General features: G+C 41.4%; 1 protein-coding gene across 1 annotated transcript in view; it reads right to left on the bottom strand.

The window, feature by feature from the left end:
• The window catches only part of PANX1 (pannexin 1), a 38,578-nt gene extending 31,204 nt beyond the window's left edge, over window positions 1–7,374 (bottom strand). Inside the window, exon 1 of the mRNA XM_034408725.3 lies at window positions 6,700–7,374. Within this exon, the coding sequence (XP_034264616.2) occupies window positions 6,700–6,880 (181 nt within the window). The 5' untranslated portion in view covers window positions 6,881–7,374. The remainder of the gene's footprint in view (window positions 1–6,699) is intronic.
• Window positions 7,375–18,656: the final 11,282 nt, after the last annotated feature.

Below are 18,656 nucleotides of genomic sequence, written 5' to 3'. Positions count from 1 at the left end.
AATTGTGATTGTAAATCAAGGATCAACTGTAGTGATATAGTTTCCAAACAATTACAAAAAAGCATAGCAAAACCTCTGTGAAATTCTTAAATTAGACTTAGAATTGGTTTGTGTACTGTGTTGTGCCACAATGGAGTCTGGTGCTTGCAGTTTAGTATTTAATGCACTATGGTTTATAAAAAAAAAAACATGGTTTATGAGTTAGCACAAAGGTCAAGAACCTGCAACTTCAGGGCTACATGCAGTTTTTTTCCTGAAGAGCTTAAATTTCTTCTACAAACAGTAACTTGTGAAAGCTGGTTTCCTTCATTTTGAAGTATGAAACACGTGTAAATTTTACTGCATACCTCAATGCAGAATGATCTAATGATAAAAATAGCCAGCCCAGCACTGTTTTACGACATGATCCCAATTACTTTGTGGCTCTTAATACTCACAAATGTTAAACACAACTCTTACTTATCAAAATATTTCCCACCGTGTTGGTTTAAACAGAATTCAAAATGTACCTATATGAATCCCTTGCAAAAGAGAACAAGGTTAAAACTAAAAATCACATTTGCAACATATAAACCGCACCTACAAAGATATCTATCAGCACCATAACCCCAATGCCTGAAGCATATAAACTTCCCACTTTTTTTGTTAATTCTGTTCCTTGGCCTCTCCTAAAAGGGCGGCCTCCAGGCATCCTAATACTCATCTGATTTAAAGTATGATCAAGTTAATCCAGCCCAATGTAGGCTAAACCTGGATATAATCATACATTGTGTAATGGGTGATGTTCATTTGCTGAAGACAGGGCTACTGAAAGGCAAGTAACAGGCCCTTGACAGATTATTTCTTTAAAATGGGAAGAGTTTTGGGGAAAAAGAACCTCCTAACAAATAATAAACTACAACATCAGTTGGAATCAGCAGTAATAGTAAAAACAAAAACATCCTGCTTCTCAAAGGCCAACAGTTACAGGTAACTTTGTTGTTATTAGTTGCGAAGTCGTGTCCGACCCATCACGACCCCATGGACAACGTTCCTCCAGGCCTTCCTGTCCTCTACCATCCTCTGGAGTCCATTTAAGCTCACACCGACTGCTTTAGTGACTCCATCCAACCACCTCGTTCTCTGCCGTCCCCTTCTTCTTTTGCCCTCAATCATTCCCAGCAATAGGCTCTTCTCCAGTGAGTCCTTCCTTCTCATTAGGTGGCCAAAGTATTTGAGTTTCTATCACTCATCTCCTCCCACTTATGACTGTATGACTCTAACCTTGTTCTGGTATCCTTAAGATTTTTATTGACTGTTTCCCTATGACTATCATTAAGTGTTGTACCTTATGATTCTTGACAAATGTATCTTTTCTTTTATGTACTCGGAGAGCATATGCACCAAGACATATTCCTTATGTATCCAATCACACTTGGCCAATAAAAAATTCTATTCTATTCTATTCTATTCTATTCTATTCTATTCTATTCTATTCTATTCTATTCTATTCTATTCTATTCTATTCTATTCTATTCTATTCTATTCTATTCTATTCTATTCATCTTCAGGATCTGGCTTTCTAAAGAGAGTCAGGGTTGATCTCCTCTAGGACTGACCGGTTTGATCGCCTTGCAGTCCAAGGGACTTGCAGGAGTCTTCTCCAGCACCATAATTCAAAGACCTCAATTCTTTGGCGCTCAGCCTTTCTTATGGTCCAACTTTCACAGCCATACATTGCAACTGGGAAAACCATAGCCTTGACTGTACGCATTTTTGTTGGCAGGGTGATGTTTCTGCTTTTTAGTATGCTGTCTAGATTTGCCATAGCTTTCCTCCCCAGGAGCAAGCGTCTTTTAATTTCTTGGCTGCAGTCCCCATCTGCGGTGATCTTGGAACCCAGGAAAATAAAATCTGTCACTACCTCCATTTCTTCCCCATCTATTTGCTACTTACAGGTAACTTATTAGCAGTTAATAAAATGTCTCTTATGGAAAAACTGCAACTTCAAAGGATACCTAAAAGCACAGGTATCAAACTCGCCATGTTGCCATCACATAATTTTTTTCCTCTTTGCGGGGCTGGAATGGGCGGGGCCTGCATGTGACGTATCCAGCCTGCGGGCCGCTAGTTTGACACCCCTGCAGAGTCTCTGTAAACTTGTCAATGTGATGTGTGGAGTACTTCTGAATCAATAAAAGAAGTGAGGTCACTACCAAGAAGGCCTCTCCAGCTGCAAGGAAGATATAGGAAGGCAGCTTCCCACTGAGTTGTTGAAGTTCACAATCAACACTGCATAGATCAGTGTTTTCTCAACCTTGGCAGCCTGAAGATGGGTGGACTTCAACTCCCAGAATTCTCCATAAGTGGGTTGGGAATTCTGGGAGTTGAAGTCCACACATGTTCAAGTTGCTGAGGTGGAGAGATACTGGCATAGATAGTGAAGCTGATATTATGAATGTATGCATTTAAGACATTGAATGCAAATGAAATAGCTTGCATTTATTTAGACATACAGCTGCCAAATGAAAAGACTGTAGGTGGCTTGCAGTGTCTAAATAGCATAGTAAATACAATATAATCTTATTTTTTTTCAAGTATTAGTTCTTTTCTTTCTTTTCTTTTCTTTCCATGTTCACCAAAGTGGGGGGAAATGTTTATTCTCAAAGCCACTCCTGCTAGAACTTACATTTGGAGGGACAGAGAGAAAGAGAGAGTGAGTGTTAAGCTTCTCTCTTTGATTGGCTTACATTAATAAACCCAATTTAATCAGCAATCATTATCTGCAAGCAAGTCTCCCTATTTATAATGGGACTTCTGCCTTAATAAACTTGTTTAAGAGTGCAAGGTTTGGTTACCATCCTCTGCTCTAGAGATTTATCTATTTAGTTAATTCCAATAAATCCTAACAGAGTTTCAGCAAGACTTACTATAAGTTAGCATAATTTTACATTACCCTGTTTCCCACAAAATAAGATATCCCCTGATAATAAACCCAATCGGGCTTTTGAGCGCATGGCAATAAGGCCAATCGCTTATTTCAGGGTTCAAAGAAAATATAAGACAAGGTCTTACTTTCAGGGAAACATGGTATATAGTATTGTATAAATTTTTATACTTATCCTTTTACACTCATCTATCCTAAGTTTTATAGCATTTAGATTATATACTAATTGTAATTTTATAGGATTCTCCCACATTTTAATTCCTGAATGCTGTAATTTTATGTTTATAATTTTAACCTTATCTTCTTTTATTCGATCAATGTGATTTTATATAAAACTAACACTGGTGGACATATGTGGGGCTCCCCTAACCAATTTGCACAGATTGAAAAGGCTACTTGGATAATAAGCAGAAAAATGTTTCAAACCAGCAAGAAAATAAATCCAGTTGCCGCTGTGACTCAACTTTACAACTCTACCTGGATGACTTAGAATCTTTATCAGCATGATTGTTATATATGTTTATATTTCTACTTCCTAAAGAAATATTTGTGTTATTCTATGCTGGTCTATGACCAAAATGCAATTAAGTGATTGATGTTTACTTAATTTATATAGCTGCCCATCTCACACCCATGACATCCAGGCATTTTACCATAAAAAAAGGAATAAAATACATGCAATAGAATAGAGTACAGAGTACAGAGTACAGGTAGTCCTCAATTTACCATAAATGACCCCAGGACATTACAACCATCATAAAATAAGAGTCAGTTACCAACTGTCTGCATTTTGATCATTTGACCTTGAGAAAATGCTACAATGGTTTAAGTGTGAATAGTGATTATAAATCACTCTTTTCAGATGTAACTTTGTTGTAACTTTGAATGGTAACTAAATGAACTGTTGTAAATTGAGGATTGCCTGTACTTTATTTAGCCAAGTGTGATTAGACACATTAGGAATTTGTCTCTGATGCAGAAGCTCTCAGTGTACATGCAAAACAACAGAGTAATAATAAATAATAATAAATTATTAACTTTAATAAACTGAATTAACTTTATGAAATTCAGTCAATTGAACATTTAAAAATGTATCACAAATATCATTGACTGACTGATGGTTCATACAGGCTGATGCAGCATCCTAGGTATCAACCAAGTATCTTTTTTTTTTTGCTTTCATTTATATGCTGCCCTTCTCCGGAGACTCAGGGCGGCTTACAATGCGTTAAGCAATAGCCTTCATACTTTTGTATATTTATACAAAGTCAGCTTATTGCCCCCACAATCTGGGTCCTCATTTCACCTACCTTTGAAAGGATGGAAGGCTGAGTCAACCTTGAGCCTAGTGAGATTTGAACTTGCGGTAATTGCAAGCAGATGTTAATCTGTTAATAACAGTGCTTTAGTCCACTGTACTACAGGCTCTTGTTAAATTATTAAATTTGTTCTTAAAATTCTTATTAAATTATTAAATAAATTAAAATTTAAATTAAATAAATCACATTATTATTAATAATACCAATAAGAGGGGGTAGCAAAGGAGAAGAGTACAGATAGTCCTCGATTTATGACCACAATGGAGCCCAACATTTATGAAGCTAAGTGAAACATTTATTAAGTGAGTTTTGCTCCATTTTATGACCTTTCTTGCCCCAGTTCTTAAGTGAATCATCACAGTTAAGTTAGTGACACGGTTGTTAAGTGAATCTGGCTTCCCCATTGACTTTCCTTGTCAGAAGGTCACAAAAGCTTATCACATGACCCAGGTGCAGTGCAACCCTCATAAGTACGATTCAGTTGCCAAGTGTCCAAATTTTGATCACATGACCATGGGGATGCTGCAAAGGCCATAAGTGCGAAAAATGGTCAAAAGCCACTTTTTTCAGCACCGTTGTAACTTTGAATGGTCACTAAATGAACCGTAGTAAGTTGAGGACTACCTGCAACACAATAACATCATCATAATAATACAACGCAAAAAGCAAATAAGCACAGCAGCAGAGTATCAGGAAAAACCCCCCACGGAAAAAAGGTTTCCACCAAAGGGACAAAAATGAATCCTGCGGATCAGACTGGTTGTCACAGCCCCCAGAAGTGGGGACAAGGATGACAAAAGGCTCAGAAGAGTGTTAGCAGTGCCTCACAATGGGTAGAGTGAACTTTGGGGGCCCTCACCCCAAATTCACCCACAGGCTCAGAAGCAGGCCGGTGGAACTGAACCAGCCTCCTTTCCAAGCCAAGGACCCGAACGTGCCCACTTTGAATGGGTGACAGCCTTCTTTCCCATGGGGAGACAGACAATTCTGGCTTGTCCATCTTTAACAGTTGCAAGGGACTTTGGAGGTCTTCTAGTCCAACCCCCTGCTCAAGCAAGAAACCCTATAGCATTTCAAACCAATAGTTGTCCAATCTCTTCTTAACAACCTCCAGTGTTGGAGCACCCACCACTTCTGTTGTTCCCCTGATTATTTCTTCTTGTCAGGGAATTCCTTCTTATTTCCAGGTTGCTTCTCTCCTTGATGCGTTTCCACTCATTGCTTCTTGTTCTGCCCTTAGGTGCTTTGGAGCAGTGGTCACCAACTGGTGGTCGGCGGACCAACTGGTGAGCCGCGAGAAAATTTGGACGCTCCGCCGAAAAATGATTTGCATTTTTTAAAATATTGCACTAAATACCATTTATCTTTTTTTAAAAAAAAATTCCTATTAGTTCCTATTAATTAATTCCTAGGAATTAGTTCCCAATTCCTATTTCTATTAGCGGGATTTAAAATTATGAATTTAGTGGTCCCTGAGGTCCACCAAAGGTCGGCGACCCCTGCTTTGCAGAGAGTAGCTTGACCCCCCACTCTTCTTTGGGGCAGCCCCTCAGATATTGGAAGATAAGAGCCTTGATGGCGCAGCAGACTAAAGTGCTCTTAAATAGCACCAGCTGCCTGCCATTACTGCAAGTTCAAATCTCACCAGGCTCAAGGTTGACTCAGCCTTCCATCCTTCCGAGGTAGGTAAAATGAGGACCCGGATTGTGGGGGCAATAAGCTGACTTTGTATAAAAAAAAGAACACCGCTTAGGGGCCCCCCGAAAGCCCTACTAAGCAGGTATATACAAAAGTATGAAGGCTATTGCTTAACGCATTGTAAACCGCCCTGAGTCTCCGGAGAAGGGCGGCATATAAATCGAACCAATAAATAAATAAATAAATATTTTTTAAAAAATATTGCACTAAATACCATTTATCTTTTTTTTTTTTTTTTAAATTCCTATTAGTTCCTATTAATTAATTCCTAGGAATTAGTTCCCAATTCCTATTTCTATTAGCGGGATTAAAAATTATGAATTTAGTGGTCCCTGAGGTCCACCAAAGGTCAGCGACCCCTGCTTTGCAGAGAATAGCTTGACCCCCCCCTCTTCTTTGGGGCAGCCCCTCAGATATTGGGAAGATATCAGATATCTTCCAATATCTGTCACCCCCTAGTCCTCCTTTTTAAAGCCTTGATTGGTTTGCCTTCAGGGAGCCTTTTGAAAGCTTGGGGACCCCCTGAGCGTCTCATCCTTGAAAGGCTCTTCACCATACTGAGCTGAAAAACAGCTTCCCTGGCTCCCCACTTACTTTGTTCCTCAAAGGCACCAAAAACGGGGTGAGGGGCTTTTTCCAACGAAGTGGGGTTCTTCTTTTCTCCCCCCCAGGCCCCTCAGCCCCCCCCCAGCCCGCGCCCGGGATGAGGGCAGGCGCCCCCCCCCCGTCCCCTCCCAGGGAAAGCGCTTGCCTTACCTATGGAGATCTCCTGGGCGAAGGCGAGCGAGATGAGGAGCAGCGGCAGCCCGACGGCGATGCAGGTGACCAGCTTGTCGAGGGCCAGCTCCAGCCGCAGCCCCTTGTAGCGGCTCTCCGACGGCTCCTTCAGCAAGAAGTCCGAGAAGACGTACTCGGTGGCGATGTGCGCGATGGCCATGGTCGCGGCGGAGGCGGCAGGGAGAGGGAGGGAGGACGGCTACCAAACACAGGCACCTCTCCAAGCGCGCGCAACAGCCCCGGCCCGCTCGTCCGCGCGCAGCTTCAGCCGGGGAGCATCTCTAATTCCAGCCTCCTCCTCCTCCTCCTCGTCGTCGTCGTCCCCGGCACTTGGCCAGGGGCGCAACAGAGTGTCCGCCCCCCGCCCGCCAGAGAGAGCCCGGCCGGGAGTGAGGCGAGGCGAGCGACCCAACCAGCCTTTGTTTGGCGCCCTCTCCGAAGGCAGCCGAACATTGGCGGGGAGGGAGAGAGACACCCCGCGCGCCGCCGCCGCCGCCGCCGCCTCCTCCTCCTCCTCCTCCCCGCCGGCCTTTTGTCAAGGGGAGGCGGGGCCGACGGGGGGAGGTTCCGAGAAGGCGAGGGCGGGGAAGGGGAACCCGGGGCCTGAGTACTTGCGTGGTGGGTGAGGGGGAAAGCCGCGGCCTTGACGCGAACAGGTGGCTGGTCGGACTTTTCCCGAGGGAGGTTGGAGATGTGCGAGCAGCTGCGGATTGGCGTTTTGTCGAGCGGGCTGCCCGAAACTCCACGAGACGGGTGTGTGTGTGTATGGGCTTGTTCCGACGGTGTATTCCCTCTCGTGAAATTTCATGTGTTCATAAAAATGTGTTTATACTTTTATCTGTTGTCTTATAGATATGCTTGACAAATAAATAAATAAATACACAAAAATAAATACACAAGTAAATACACAAGCAAATATACAAACAAATAAATAAATAAATACACACACAAGTAAATACACAAATAGATAAATAAATACACACAAATACAGAAGTAAATACACAAATACACAAGTAAATACATAAATAAATAATTACACACAAATAAATACACAAGTAAATACACATAAATAAATACACAAGTAAATACACAAATAAATACACAAGTAAATGCACAAATAAATACACAAATAAATAGACAAACAAACAAACAAATGAAATATCCCCCCCTCCTCAGTTCTATTTACAGCCGGCTCAAGGCCATCCTTCTTGTCCAGATGTGTCAGAAATACAGATTTACAGCCACACATCTGTACTCCTGTTGAACTGAGGGGAAATGACCACATTTAGCGTGATTTTTCCCAGAGGGCCCACCTCAGAAAAGAAAGGAAAAGGAAAAAGGCATTATTTAAAGTGGTCCCTTGTTCCTTGACAATCTCTTACCTGTGTCTGGAAAAAAACTGGAACACTTCAGAAATAAATAATAAATAAAATAAAGTTGTGGGAGCTACATCACTGGAGGCTCTGTGTGTGTGTATGTGTGGTGGTGTTTATTATTTATTTATTTCATCAAGCATGTATTTTATGACAGATACAAGTGTAAACATAATTATAAATACATGAAAAGGATATGAATAAATGAAAACATTAGGACAGGGACGGTAGGCACGCTGGTGCGCTTATGCACCAGCTTAAGACTTACAGACTTCTTAGGAATGGGGTGAGGTCTACAGTAGACAGTCTAAGGTTAAAATTTTGGGGATTTGGGGAAGAAACCACAGAGTCAGGTCTGTGTATCTGTATCTCTTTCTCAAGTAAAGGTAGTAAAACAGTTCCAAAGCACCAGAAGGCAGGACAGGAAACAATGGATGAGAAATAACCTGGAATTGAGGAGAATTTTCCTAACAGTGAGGACAATTAACCAGCAGAATGGGTTTGCCTTCAGAAGCTGTGGGTGCTTCATCACTGGATGTTTTTAAGAAAAAAAACTGGACAGTCGCCTGTCTGAAATGCTATAGGGTTGGACTAGAAGACCTCCAAGGTCTCTTCCAGCTGGATTCTGATTCTGATCAAAAAACACGTGGGCGTGGGAATAAAATCACTGAGAATCAAACTTCTTTGAAGGACACCTTATTGTGGGTATTCCACCACTGGAGGCTTTTAAGAAGGGACGGGAGTCACGGGACCTATCTGAAATGGTATAGGGTCACCTGCTTGAGCAGGGGGTTGGACTAGAAGACCTCCAAGGTCCCTTCCAGCTCTATTATTGAATTGTTAAGTGAGTTGTGCGTCCCACTTTCTGACATGTTGTGTCACAGCTGTTAAGCAAATCACTGCATTTGTTAAGTGACTTGTGTGGATGTTAAAAGAATCTGACTTCCCCCATTGCCTTTGCTTTTTTGGAAGCCAGCTGGGGAAGTTGCAAATGGTGATCCCGCGATCCCAGGACACTGCAAATGTCTTAAATGCATGCCAGTTGCCAAATGCCTGAATTTTGATGCTGCATCAGTTGTAAGTGTGAAAAATGAAAATAAATCTCTTTTTTGTAAGTAAAGAACTACTTGTAAGTAAGAGAAAGGGGGAAGATATTTGTCTGACATGCTCTGTTGGGTTACTGTAACATCTGGGTGACCTAGGCAGAGTAGAATTGGTTCTGGTTGGATGGGAGACCACCAGGAAATCTCAGGGCAGTAAGATAGATGGAGAATTTTTTTAAAAAAATCCTAGAGGAAAAAGCAAGCTAGTTAGATATTGGTCTGGCTATGAAAATTGCCAAAACCTGTCCATTTGGTCATGAGTAGCTTAGTTTAGGAGCCGTTACCTTTTTTGTGTGGTTCAGTGCACACCCATTGATTGGCTTCGTTTGTGGTTCAGCTCAGCTTGGGCAAAGCCAGGAAATGGGTTAATTCAATGTCCCAATGTCAGAAGACATTTGTGTTTCTAATGCATGGCTACAAAACACGTTTGCCCAAAGACTATTAAATCCAGAGTGTATTACGGTGTTTCTCTGAAAATAAGACCCTGTCTTATATTTTTTTGAACCCTGAAATAAGCACTTGGCCTTATTGCCATACACTCAAAATCCCAATTGGGCTTATTATCAGGGGATGTCTTACTTTGGGGGAAACAGGGTAGTAAATATGGTATGTTTATAAATGCTGATATGTCCAATTGTTTTGCCTTAATTTCATTTTTAAAAAGACTTCCTAGTCATCTTTTCCTAGATCTTCAAATTAATAGCAATAGCACTTTGCAATAGCACTTTGCAATAGCACTTCAACTTATATACTGTTTTACAGTGCTTCATAGCCCTCTTTAAGCGGTTTATAGAGTCAGCCTATTGCCCCCAACAATCTGGGTCCTCATTTTACCCACCTCGGAAGGATGGAAGGCTGAGTCAATCTTTTTTTTTTTTTTTAATTTGATTTATATGCCGCCCTTCTCCGGAGACTCAGGGCAGCTTACAATGCGTTAAGCAATAGCCTTCATACTTTTGTATATTTATACAAAGTCAGCTTATTGCCCCCACAAACTGGGTCCTCAATTTACCTACCTTAGAAAGATGGAAGGCTGAGTCAACCTTGAGCCTGGTGAGAATCGAACTCAAGGCTGTGAGCAGATTTTCCCCACAATATTGCATTCTAACCACTGTGCCATCACAGTGCATTAAGCAAGACATTCATTTTCCAGGCAATGTAAAATTTGTTTAAAATATTTTTTCCCCTTTAGTCACTTTGTTATCCCTTCTCTTTTAAATGGTTTACATTTTGTATGCTGGTCTTGAGTGCCATCTATAATGCAAACACACTTCCAGGGTAAAGCATAAATGTTTATATTAACAAACCAATAATGCTATATGATGCAGCCAGGTAACATAGCAAAAAGTATTAAGCAATATGTAGTAGTTTAATAACTGCAGTAATTACAGGAAATGCAGTCTGAAACGTAATTCAAAGTATAATGCTTTTAGTTTAAAATACTTTAAATTGCTTGAAGAGACTACTTGAAGATGCAGTGCAAAGAATTATCTGATGCCTTATGAATATTACTCTCTTTTCTCTCTCTTCCTGAAGGTAAAATGAAGGCCAAATGAGTTCAACTTTTCAAACCCTGGCTGCTCGATTTTAGTATAAACCCTTTTATTTCAACTTTAGATGAAATTAGTCAGAGGTGGGCTCCTACTGGTTCGCGCAAACCGGTAGTTAAGATTCTGTGCAATTCAGTGAACCGGCAAATCCCACCACTGACTAGCCCTGCCTTTGCTCATTTTTCAGCCTGAAACAGCCCAAAAACGGCCTAAAAACTGCCCTGAAAATGGTCTGGAAAATGGCCTGAAAATGGCTCAAAAAATGGCCAAAAAACAGGCTGAAAAAGGGGTGGGGGTGGGGCCAGCCGGTGGTGGGATTAGCCCCAACCGGCTGAATCCTACCTCTGCCTTTGAGGCGAGTGGCCAGGAGGCCGGGCTGGGTGTGATGAGTGACGTCACCTACCCAGTCACATGACCAACCGGCCACGCCTACCCAGCCAGAGAACAGGTTGTTGTTATTCAAGTCCCACCACTAAAATTAGTTTAACTAGCCCGTTTGTACCTATTTGCTCTTAGCCATGATCTCAAGGCTTAAGTGTTGCCATACTAAGCCATAATTTGTTTTGAACCATGGTCCGTTGAATAAGAAATAATTGGTTCACAGATAAAGCTGATTGCTGAGTCATATAAACTATGAATTACCAACTAACCATCATGTGATGCATAAATTTAACCAAAGTCTGAACTGGAACAACTGGATGTAATTAAGAGATCACAACAACCTCAGCAGTTTGAAAACCTTATTCATATTTCTAATCACAGCAGCTAAAGCTGCATAGAGAATTACTCCTGTGTTTGCATAACATATAAAGGCAACATCAAACAAAGTAAATTATGGCTTATGGTGAAGCATGAACCAAAATTTATATTGCCAAAAGCTTTTAGTAGATGCAAATATTGGATTAAATCCAACCTTGGATGGACTAGACTTTTGGATTTGGCCTACAAACCCATCCACATTTCCTAATAAATGCAAGGGAAATAATTAGGATTCTGCAAAGCTTCAATTTGGATATTAAAGTTGAAGCTGATTCAGTCAAATCTTTGAATCTACATCTACTTCTGAAGTGGAGCAGGAAATCGCATTGAACTGGTAAATGAAAGCAGATACATTGTTTCTGAAATACTAGAAAAATCAAGGTGGCCTAATTTTCCAAATTATTGAGTTAACAATCAGTTCAAGTCAGGTTCTTAGTCCGCAGTTGATTCAAGCACTTTTTAATTAATCACTTTTAAATTTTAACATTAAAATTCTATAGACAGCAGCTTTTATCACATTTGGTAATTTTGGGTCCTATATCTGATTATTATAACATTTTAGGACTGTAGGAGACTTTTATGACTGAAAATAATACAAGGTTTCGAAACAATTTACTCTGTAATGATAGTAGTTTTCAATGCTACAATAATATGTTGCACTTTCTAATAGTTATAAATTGATCCAAAATCTTGTAACAATGAACATATTTTTTTTGCCTTGTTATATTTTAACAGCTCTTATGATGAGGGGGCAAGGAAACCTATAGTGTTTAATTCAATTTTTATAGCTTCCCATGTCAACCCAATTGACTGGTTGCTAAACTTGAGCAGGGGGTTGGACTAGAAGACCTCCAAGGTCCCTTCCAACTCTGTTATTACAGAATAATAAAGATTTTGGGGGGTCCAAAGCTGGTTTTCCTGGTAGTCATTTTATCAAGAACTTTCTATGGCAATCAAGAAATAATTCTGACTCTTGAAGGCTGTCATTTGTAGGGCACATACAGCAACTGGCTGAGGTGTCAAAAAGCTAGTTTACACATAACATTCTGTACATATTGACTGTGTTCATAACTCCCGCCATGCCATCATTCAGTAAATAGTTTGTGGAACAATCTATGTTTAGTTTCACATACCAAAGTTTATGAGAAGCCATAGTTTAGAGCAGTGGTGAAATCCAATTTTTTTTACTACCAGTTCTGTGGGCGAGGCTTGGGGGCATGGTGTCATGTGGCTTGGTGGGCGTGGCAGGGAAAGATACTGCAAAATCTCCATTCCCACCCCATTCCAGGGGAAGGATACTGCAAAATCTCCATTCCCACCCCACTCTGGGGCCAGCCAGAGGAGGTATTTGCTGTTCTTTGAACTACTCAAAATTTCCACTACCGGTTCTCCGAACTGCTCAAAGTTTCCGCTACCAGTTCTCCAGAACCTGCTGGATTTCACCCCAGTTTAGAGATCATAATAGTTCATATAAGGAAGCCAAGAATTAAATCTACTACTATTGGGTTTTGAAGATAATATTATTATACACAAATATATAATGTTATTATTCTCCAAAGCTCCTGAAGTTTAGATAAGAATCAATGGATGGATGCTCATCAGAAGGAGATCCAACTTGGAACCAAGGAGAAATTTCCTGACAGTAAGAATAATTAGTGAGTGGAAAAGCTTGTCTCCGGAAGTTGTGGGTGCTCCATCACTGGAAGTTTTCAAGAAAAATATTGAACAACCATTTGTCCATGATGGAATAAGGACTTCTGGCCTGGGCAAGGGGTTGGACTAGAAGACCTCCAAAGTCCATCTGTTGGAGCTCTATAATAATAGAGCTTCAGAAGATCATGTAATTTTGTTTCCTGAACTTGAATTACTTTCAAGGGCTAAAATCAGTCTTGGAATACTTAGCACACCAGATGTCCATGCCTCACAACTTCACACAACAAGGATTGTCTGAAATTCCTGCACAAGTGCCATCCTCACAATCTGCCACCACTATGAATAGACAGAAGGAAAAGTACATGTAGTCCTCAACTTACAACGGTTCACTTAATGACTATTCAAAGTTACAACAGCCCTAAACAAAGTATCTTATGACCATTTTTCACACTTATGACCATTACAGCATCCCCATGGTCATGTGATCAAAATTCAGATGCTTGGCAACTGGTTCATATTTATGATGGTTACTGTGTCTTGGGGTCATATGATCACCTTTTATGACCTCCTGAAAAGCAAAGTCAATGGAGAAGCCAGATTCACTTAACAACCATGTTACTAACTTAACAACTGCAGTGATTCACTTAACAACTGTGGCAAGAAAAGTCAAAAAATGGGGGAAAACTCACTTAACAAATGCCTCCGTAACATAAAATTTTGGCTCAATTGTAGTCATAAATTGGGGACTACCGGTATAGTGATGGTGAGCACAGAGTTGTCTTTCTTTTGGGGTTCAATGACTCTCTGGAACCGGCCTCATGCAACTGGAAGGGACGGAAATCTGTGTGGTAAGAACAGGGGAGCTACCCACAAAAATCCACACCTAACTCTGGAGTCAATTCTCATAAAATCTCTTCAGTATTTCTTGGCATGTAGAAGAGGAAAATGTGTCTGATGGGAAGATGGCATAAGAGGACTATTGATATGGCCTTGAAGAAAATCAATAACCATTATATACACATTAGCTTAGCCCAGGGGTCTGCAACCTTAAACATTCAAAGAGCCACTTGGACCCGTTTCCCACAGAAAAGAAAACACCAGGAGCCACGAAACTTGAATGGGTGTGGCCAATTCAATGTCACTCACTTCCACCAGTCACATGATCACCCCTAGCCACACCTACCCTGCCGGTCACTAGGACGGGCCTGGTGGCTCATCAGACTAAAAAGCATTGTGATTAACACCAGCTGTCTGCAATTACTGTAAGTTCGAATCTCGCCAGGCTCAAGGTTGACTCAGCCTTCCATCCTTTCTAAGGTAGGTAAATTGAGGACCCAGTTTGTGGGGGCAATAAGCTGACTTTGTATAAATATAGAAAAGTATGAAGGCTATTGCTTAACGCATTGTAAGCCGCCCTGAGTCTCCGGAGAAGGGCGGCATATAAACCAAATTAAAAAAAAACAAAACAAACAAAAAACAAAAAACAAAAAACAGAGAACCGGTTGTTTAACACCGGGAACCACAAAACCCTTTTGACATCTCTCTCTCTTTCTCTCCCTCCCTCCCTCCCCCCTCTCTCCCTCTCTCTTCCCCTCACTCTCTGTATCTCTCTATGTCTCCCTCTCTCTCACTCTCTCTGTCTCTCTGTCTCTGCCCAGGCCGCTTCTTCATCCCCTGCCATTGCCCTTACCTTCTCAGGCCAGGCGAGGAGGGGAGGGTGAGGCCAGCCTGTGGTGGGATCACCCGACAGGGAGCCACAGCAGAGGGCCCAAAGAGCCACATGCGGCTTCGGAGCCACAGGTTGCTGACATCCGGCTTAGCCCATAAAGATATGAAAAGGTTAGGGCACGGGGAATCAAGATTGCCCTACTTTTATTTTCTTTAATAAAGAAAGGAATGGAAAGAATCTCTGTCAGGCATTCAAAGTTCTGCTATTAAACCCCATAACAATAGTATTATATTTCCAATATTTCAGGCAGTTTCTTGACATGGTTTACCTCAAAAGGTTGACAGCTACTTTGTAAGTTGGCACCAAGTAACTTGGTGGGTTTTAAAATTTTTTAGTACCGGTTCTGTGGGCGTGCCTTATTTTGTGGGCATGGTTTGATGGTCATGTGACAATTCTTTAGGATTTAGCAGAAGTACTGGTCTATCAGGCTTTTAATCTTTGCCCCCCACAGAGAGGGCTCGCAATCTGGGTGTCCTCCTGGACGCACGGCTGTCTTTAGAAGAGCATATGACGGCCGTGGCCAGGGGGGCCTTTTATCAGGTTCGCCTGATCCGCCAGTTGCAGCCCTTTCTGGACCGGGACGCCTTGCGCACGGTCACTCACGCGCTTGTCACCTCCCGGCTGGACTATTGTAATGCTCTTTACATGGGGCTCCCCTTGAAGAGCACTTGGAGGCTCCAGCTGGTCCAGAATGCGGCTGTGCGGGTGGTTATGGGCGCACCTCGTTGTGCCCACGTGACACCCCTCCTGCACGAGCTGCACTGGCTCCCAGTGGTCTTCCGGGTGCGATTCAAGGTGTTGGTTACCACCTTTAAAGCGCTACATGGCACAGGACCCGGGTACCTCCGAGACCGTCTTCTGCCACCAATAGCCTCCCACCGACCAGTCCGTTCCCACAGAGAGGGTCTCCTCAGGGTGCCATCAGCCAAGTTATGTCGGCTGGCGACACCCAGGGGGAGGGCCTTCTCTGTGGGAGCCCCAGCCCTGTGCAATGAACTGCCCCTGGAAATACGTAAGATCTCCGACCTCCGGGTGTTCCGCTGCGCACTGAAGACCCTGTTGTTTCGCCAGGCAGGGCTGTCAATATAATAATTTTAAATTGGGGTATTTTAATTTTTGGGGTTTTAAATCGGCCAAATCTATTTAATTATTTTAATTTTTAATTATTGTTGTGTCTTGTGTTTTTATATTGGCTGTACACCGCCCTGAGTCCTTCGGGAGAAGGGCGGTATAGAAATAAAATTATTATTATTATTATTATTATTATTATTATTAACTGCTTGCAGAGCTGTACTGGTCTACCCATTTCTTCTTGGAGCGTTTCCGGTCTACCGATTTGTTTTTGGAGCGCACCAGTCTACCCATTTGTTTTTCGAGCACACTGGTCTACCACCACACTGCCTTTTAACACTGATCAGCTATAGGGCGGCCCTTTGAAACCCCGTGGCAAGAGTTTAAACAGTTTTTTTCCTTCTAGCCATCAGCTGGGACTCGGGAGGCAGCGAATAGATTGGGGGCGGGGCCAAATAAAAGGTAAGAATAACACAGGGGCAGGCAGCTCCCGAACAAAGAGAACTGGTTCAATGACGTCATATTGTCACTGCTACCGGCTCGGTCAAACTGAACCGAACTGGGAGGAACCCACCACTGCATGGCATGGTCTATGAATTTATCTACTTTTGTATTCCTCGGGATTATCCTTAGGCAAATAAGATTTTGGAACATTGTCAAAATGCTCAAAAATTGTTTGCTACTAGAAAAGTATATACATCCAAGATACTTTGTTATGTCGGTTACTGGATCTCTTCCAGCCATAACACAATGTTCATAATCATGGTTACCTTCTTTTAAAGAAATCAAGATGACAGTGGCTCACATCAAACTTCAGATATTGGTTTATGAGAGTCACCCTGTATAAATCTCAGTTTCATTCCATACCCTACATTCCTGTTTATAATAAAATGAAGTAAGCCCAGTTTTCCTTTTCCATCAACTCTTCGGGAAATTGTATTTTTTAGATGCTAATTAATTAATGAGCAAACCATAATTCATCTCTAATTTCTGATCCCATTAATTAAGTGGTATTTATTATGAATAATAAATCATTATTTTCTGAAATGAAATAGAGCAGAAACTGGTTGGTTGAAAAAATAGAAGTGGAAGCTTTTCGTTCCTCTATTGAGCACAGAAAGAACATGTGAATCCAATTATTTTTGCAGACTCATAGCTATTCTGGCAAAATATAATTTAGTATGACGTCTGAGTTGACTCCTGAATGAACTGCAGATGGTCCTTGACTTACATCTGGTTGCTTAGCGACTGTTCCAAGTTATGACAAACCCCCAAAAGGTACATACCCTCCCAGTTCTGAAGTTCCAATGATGAGGCACCTCTTCCCTGCAGTCACATGACTGCATTTCAGGTACTCAATATCTGTGTCCTTGGGTCACATGACTGCAATTTATAATGTTTTTGCTGGAAACCACTGTTCATTTCCAGTTTTCAGCAAAAACACCGCATGATGAAAAATGGGTTCACTTAACAGCTGTGGTATTAATGTAACAACTGCAGTGGTTCACTTAACCACTTCATAAAAAAAAAAAAAGGCCAATCAGATTGATAACATCCGTTTAATGTGATCTGTTTTATGACCGTGATGACTTACAACCATAATGGGCAGGCTCCATTATGGTCATAAATCAAGGGCTACCTGTAACCAAGATTTTTTTTGGGGGGGAATAGAAAGTTAATTTACATTGAGAAACTTACTGCTTCTCTTTGGTAATCAATAAAATTCAATTAGAATAGAATAGAATAACAGAGTTGGAAGGGACCTTGGAGACCTTCTAGTCCAACCCCCTGCCTAGGCAGGAAACCCTACACCACTTCAGACAAATGGTTCTCCAACATCTTCTTAAAAACTTCCAGTGTTGGAGCATTCACAACTTCTGGAGGCAAGTTGTTCCACTGATTGTTCTAACTGTCAGGAAATTTTTCCTTAGTTCTAGGTTGCTTCTCTCCTTGATTAGTTTCCACCCATTGTTTCTTGTCCTGCCCTCAGGTGCTTTGGAGAATAGCTTGACTCCCTCTTCTTTGTGGCAGCCCCTGAGATATCGAAACACTGCTATCTTGTGTCCCCTAGTCCTTCTTTTCATTAAACTAGACATACCCAGTTCCTGTAACCGTTTTTCGTATGTTTAGCCTCCAGTCCCCTAATCATCGTTGTTGCTCTTCTCTGCACTCTTTCTAGAGTCTCTACATCTTTTTTACATCGTGGCGGCCAAAACTGAATGCAGTGTTCTAAGTGTGGTCTTACCAATCTTAGATTGATCCAAATTCAAAAGAGCCAGAAAAGCACAGGTAGTTTTCTGTCTCTCCCTATAATGGTTGAAAAGTTGTAACCAAGCTATAAAAGAGAAATGTGAAGCACACACATTTCTAAATGTACTTTCTCTCTATCCTATATTCTATTCTATTGCTATTATTTCTATGCTAGTTATTATTACTACAATTACTTTATTATACTACTATTCAATTATTGTGACAATATGTCCTCTTTATCACTATATTTTATCATATTATTAGAGTAGCAATAGCACTAGCACTTAGACTTATATACTGCTTCACAGTGCTTTTACAGCCCTCTCTAAGCAGTTTACAGAGTCAGCATAATACCCTCAACAATCTGGGTCCTCATTTTACTGACCTTGGGAGGATGGAAGGCTGAGTCAACGTTGAATATTTTCAAGGTTGAAAAATAATAAGAATA

The sequence above is a fragment of the Pantherophis guttatus genome, chromosome 5 (genome assembly GCF_059756535.1).
Source record: "Pantherophis guttatus breed Tessera chromosome 5, ASM5975653v1, whole genome shotgun sequence".
Classification (NCBI taxonomy): Eukaryota; Metazoa; Chordata; class Lepidosauria; order Squamata; family Colubridae; genus Pantherophis; species Pantherophis guttatus.
The sequence above is the reverse complement of the archived record's forward strand: the minus strand, read 5'-3'. Positions and strand labels throughout refer to the sequence as shown.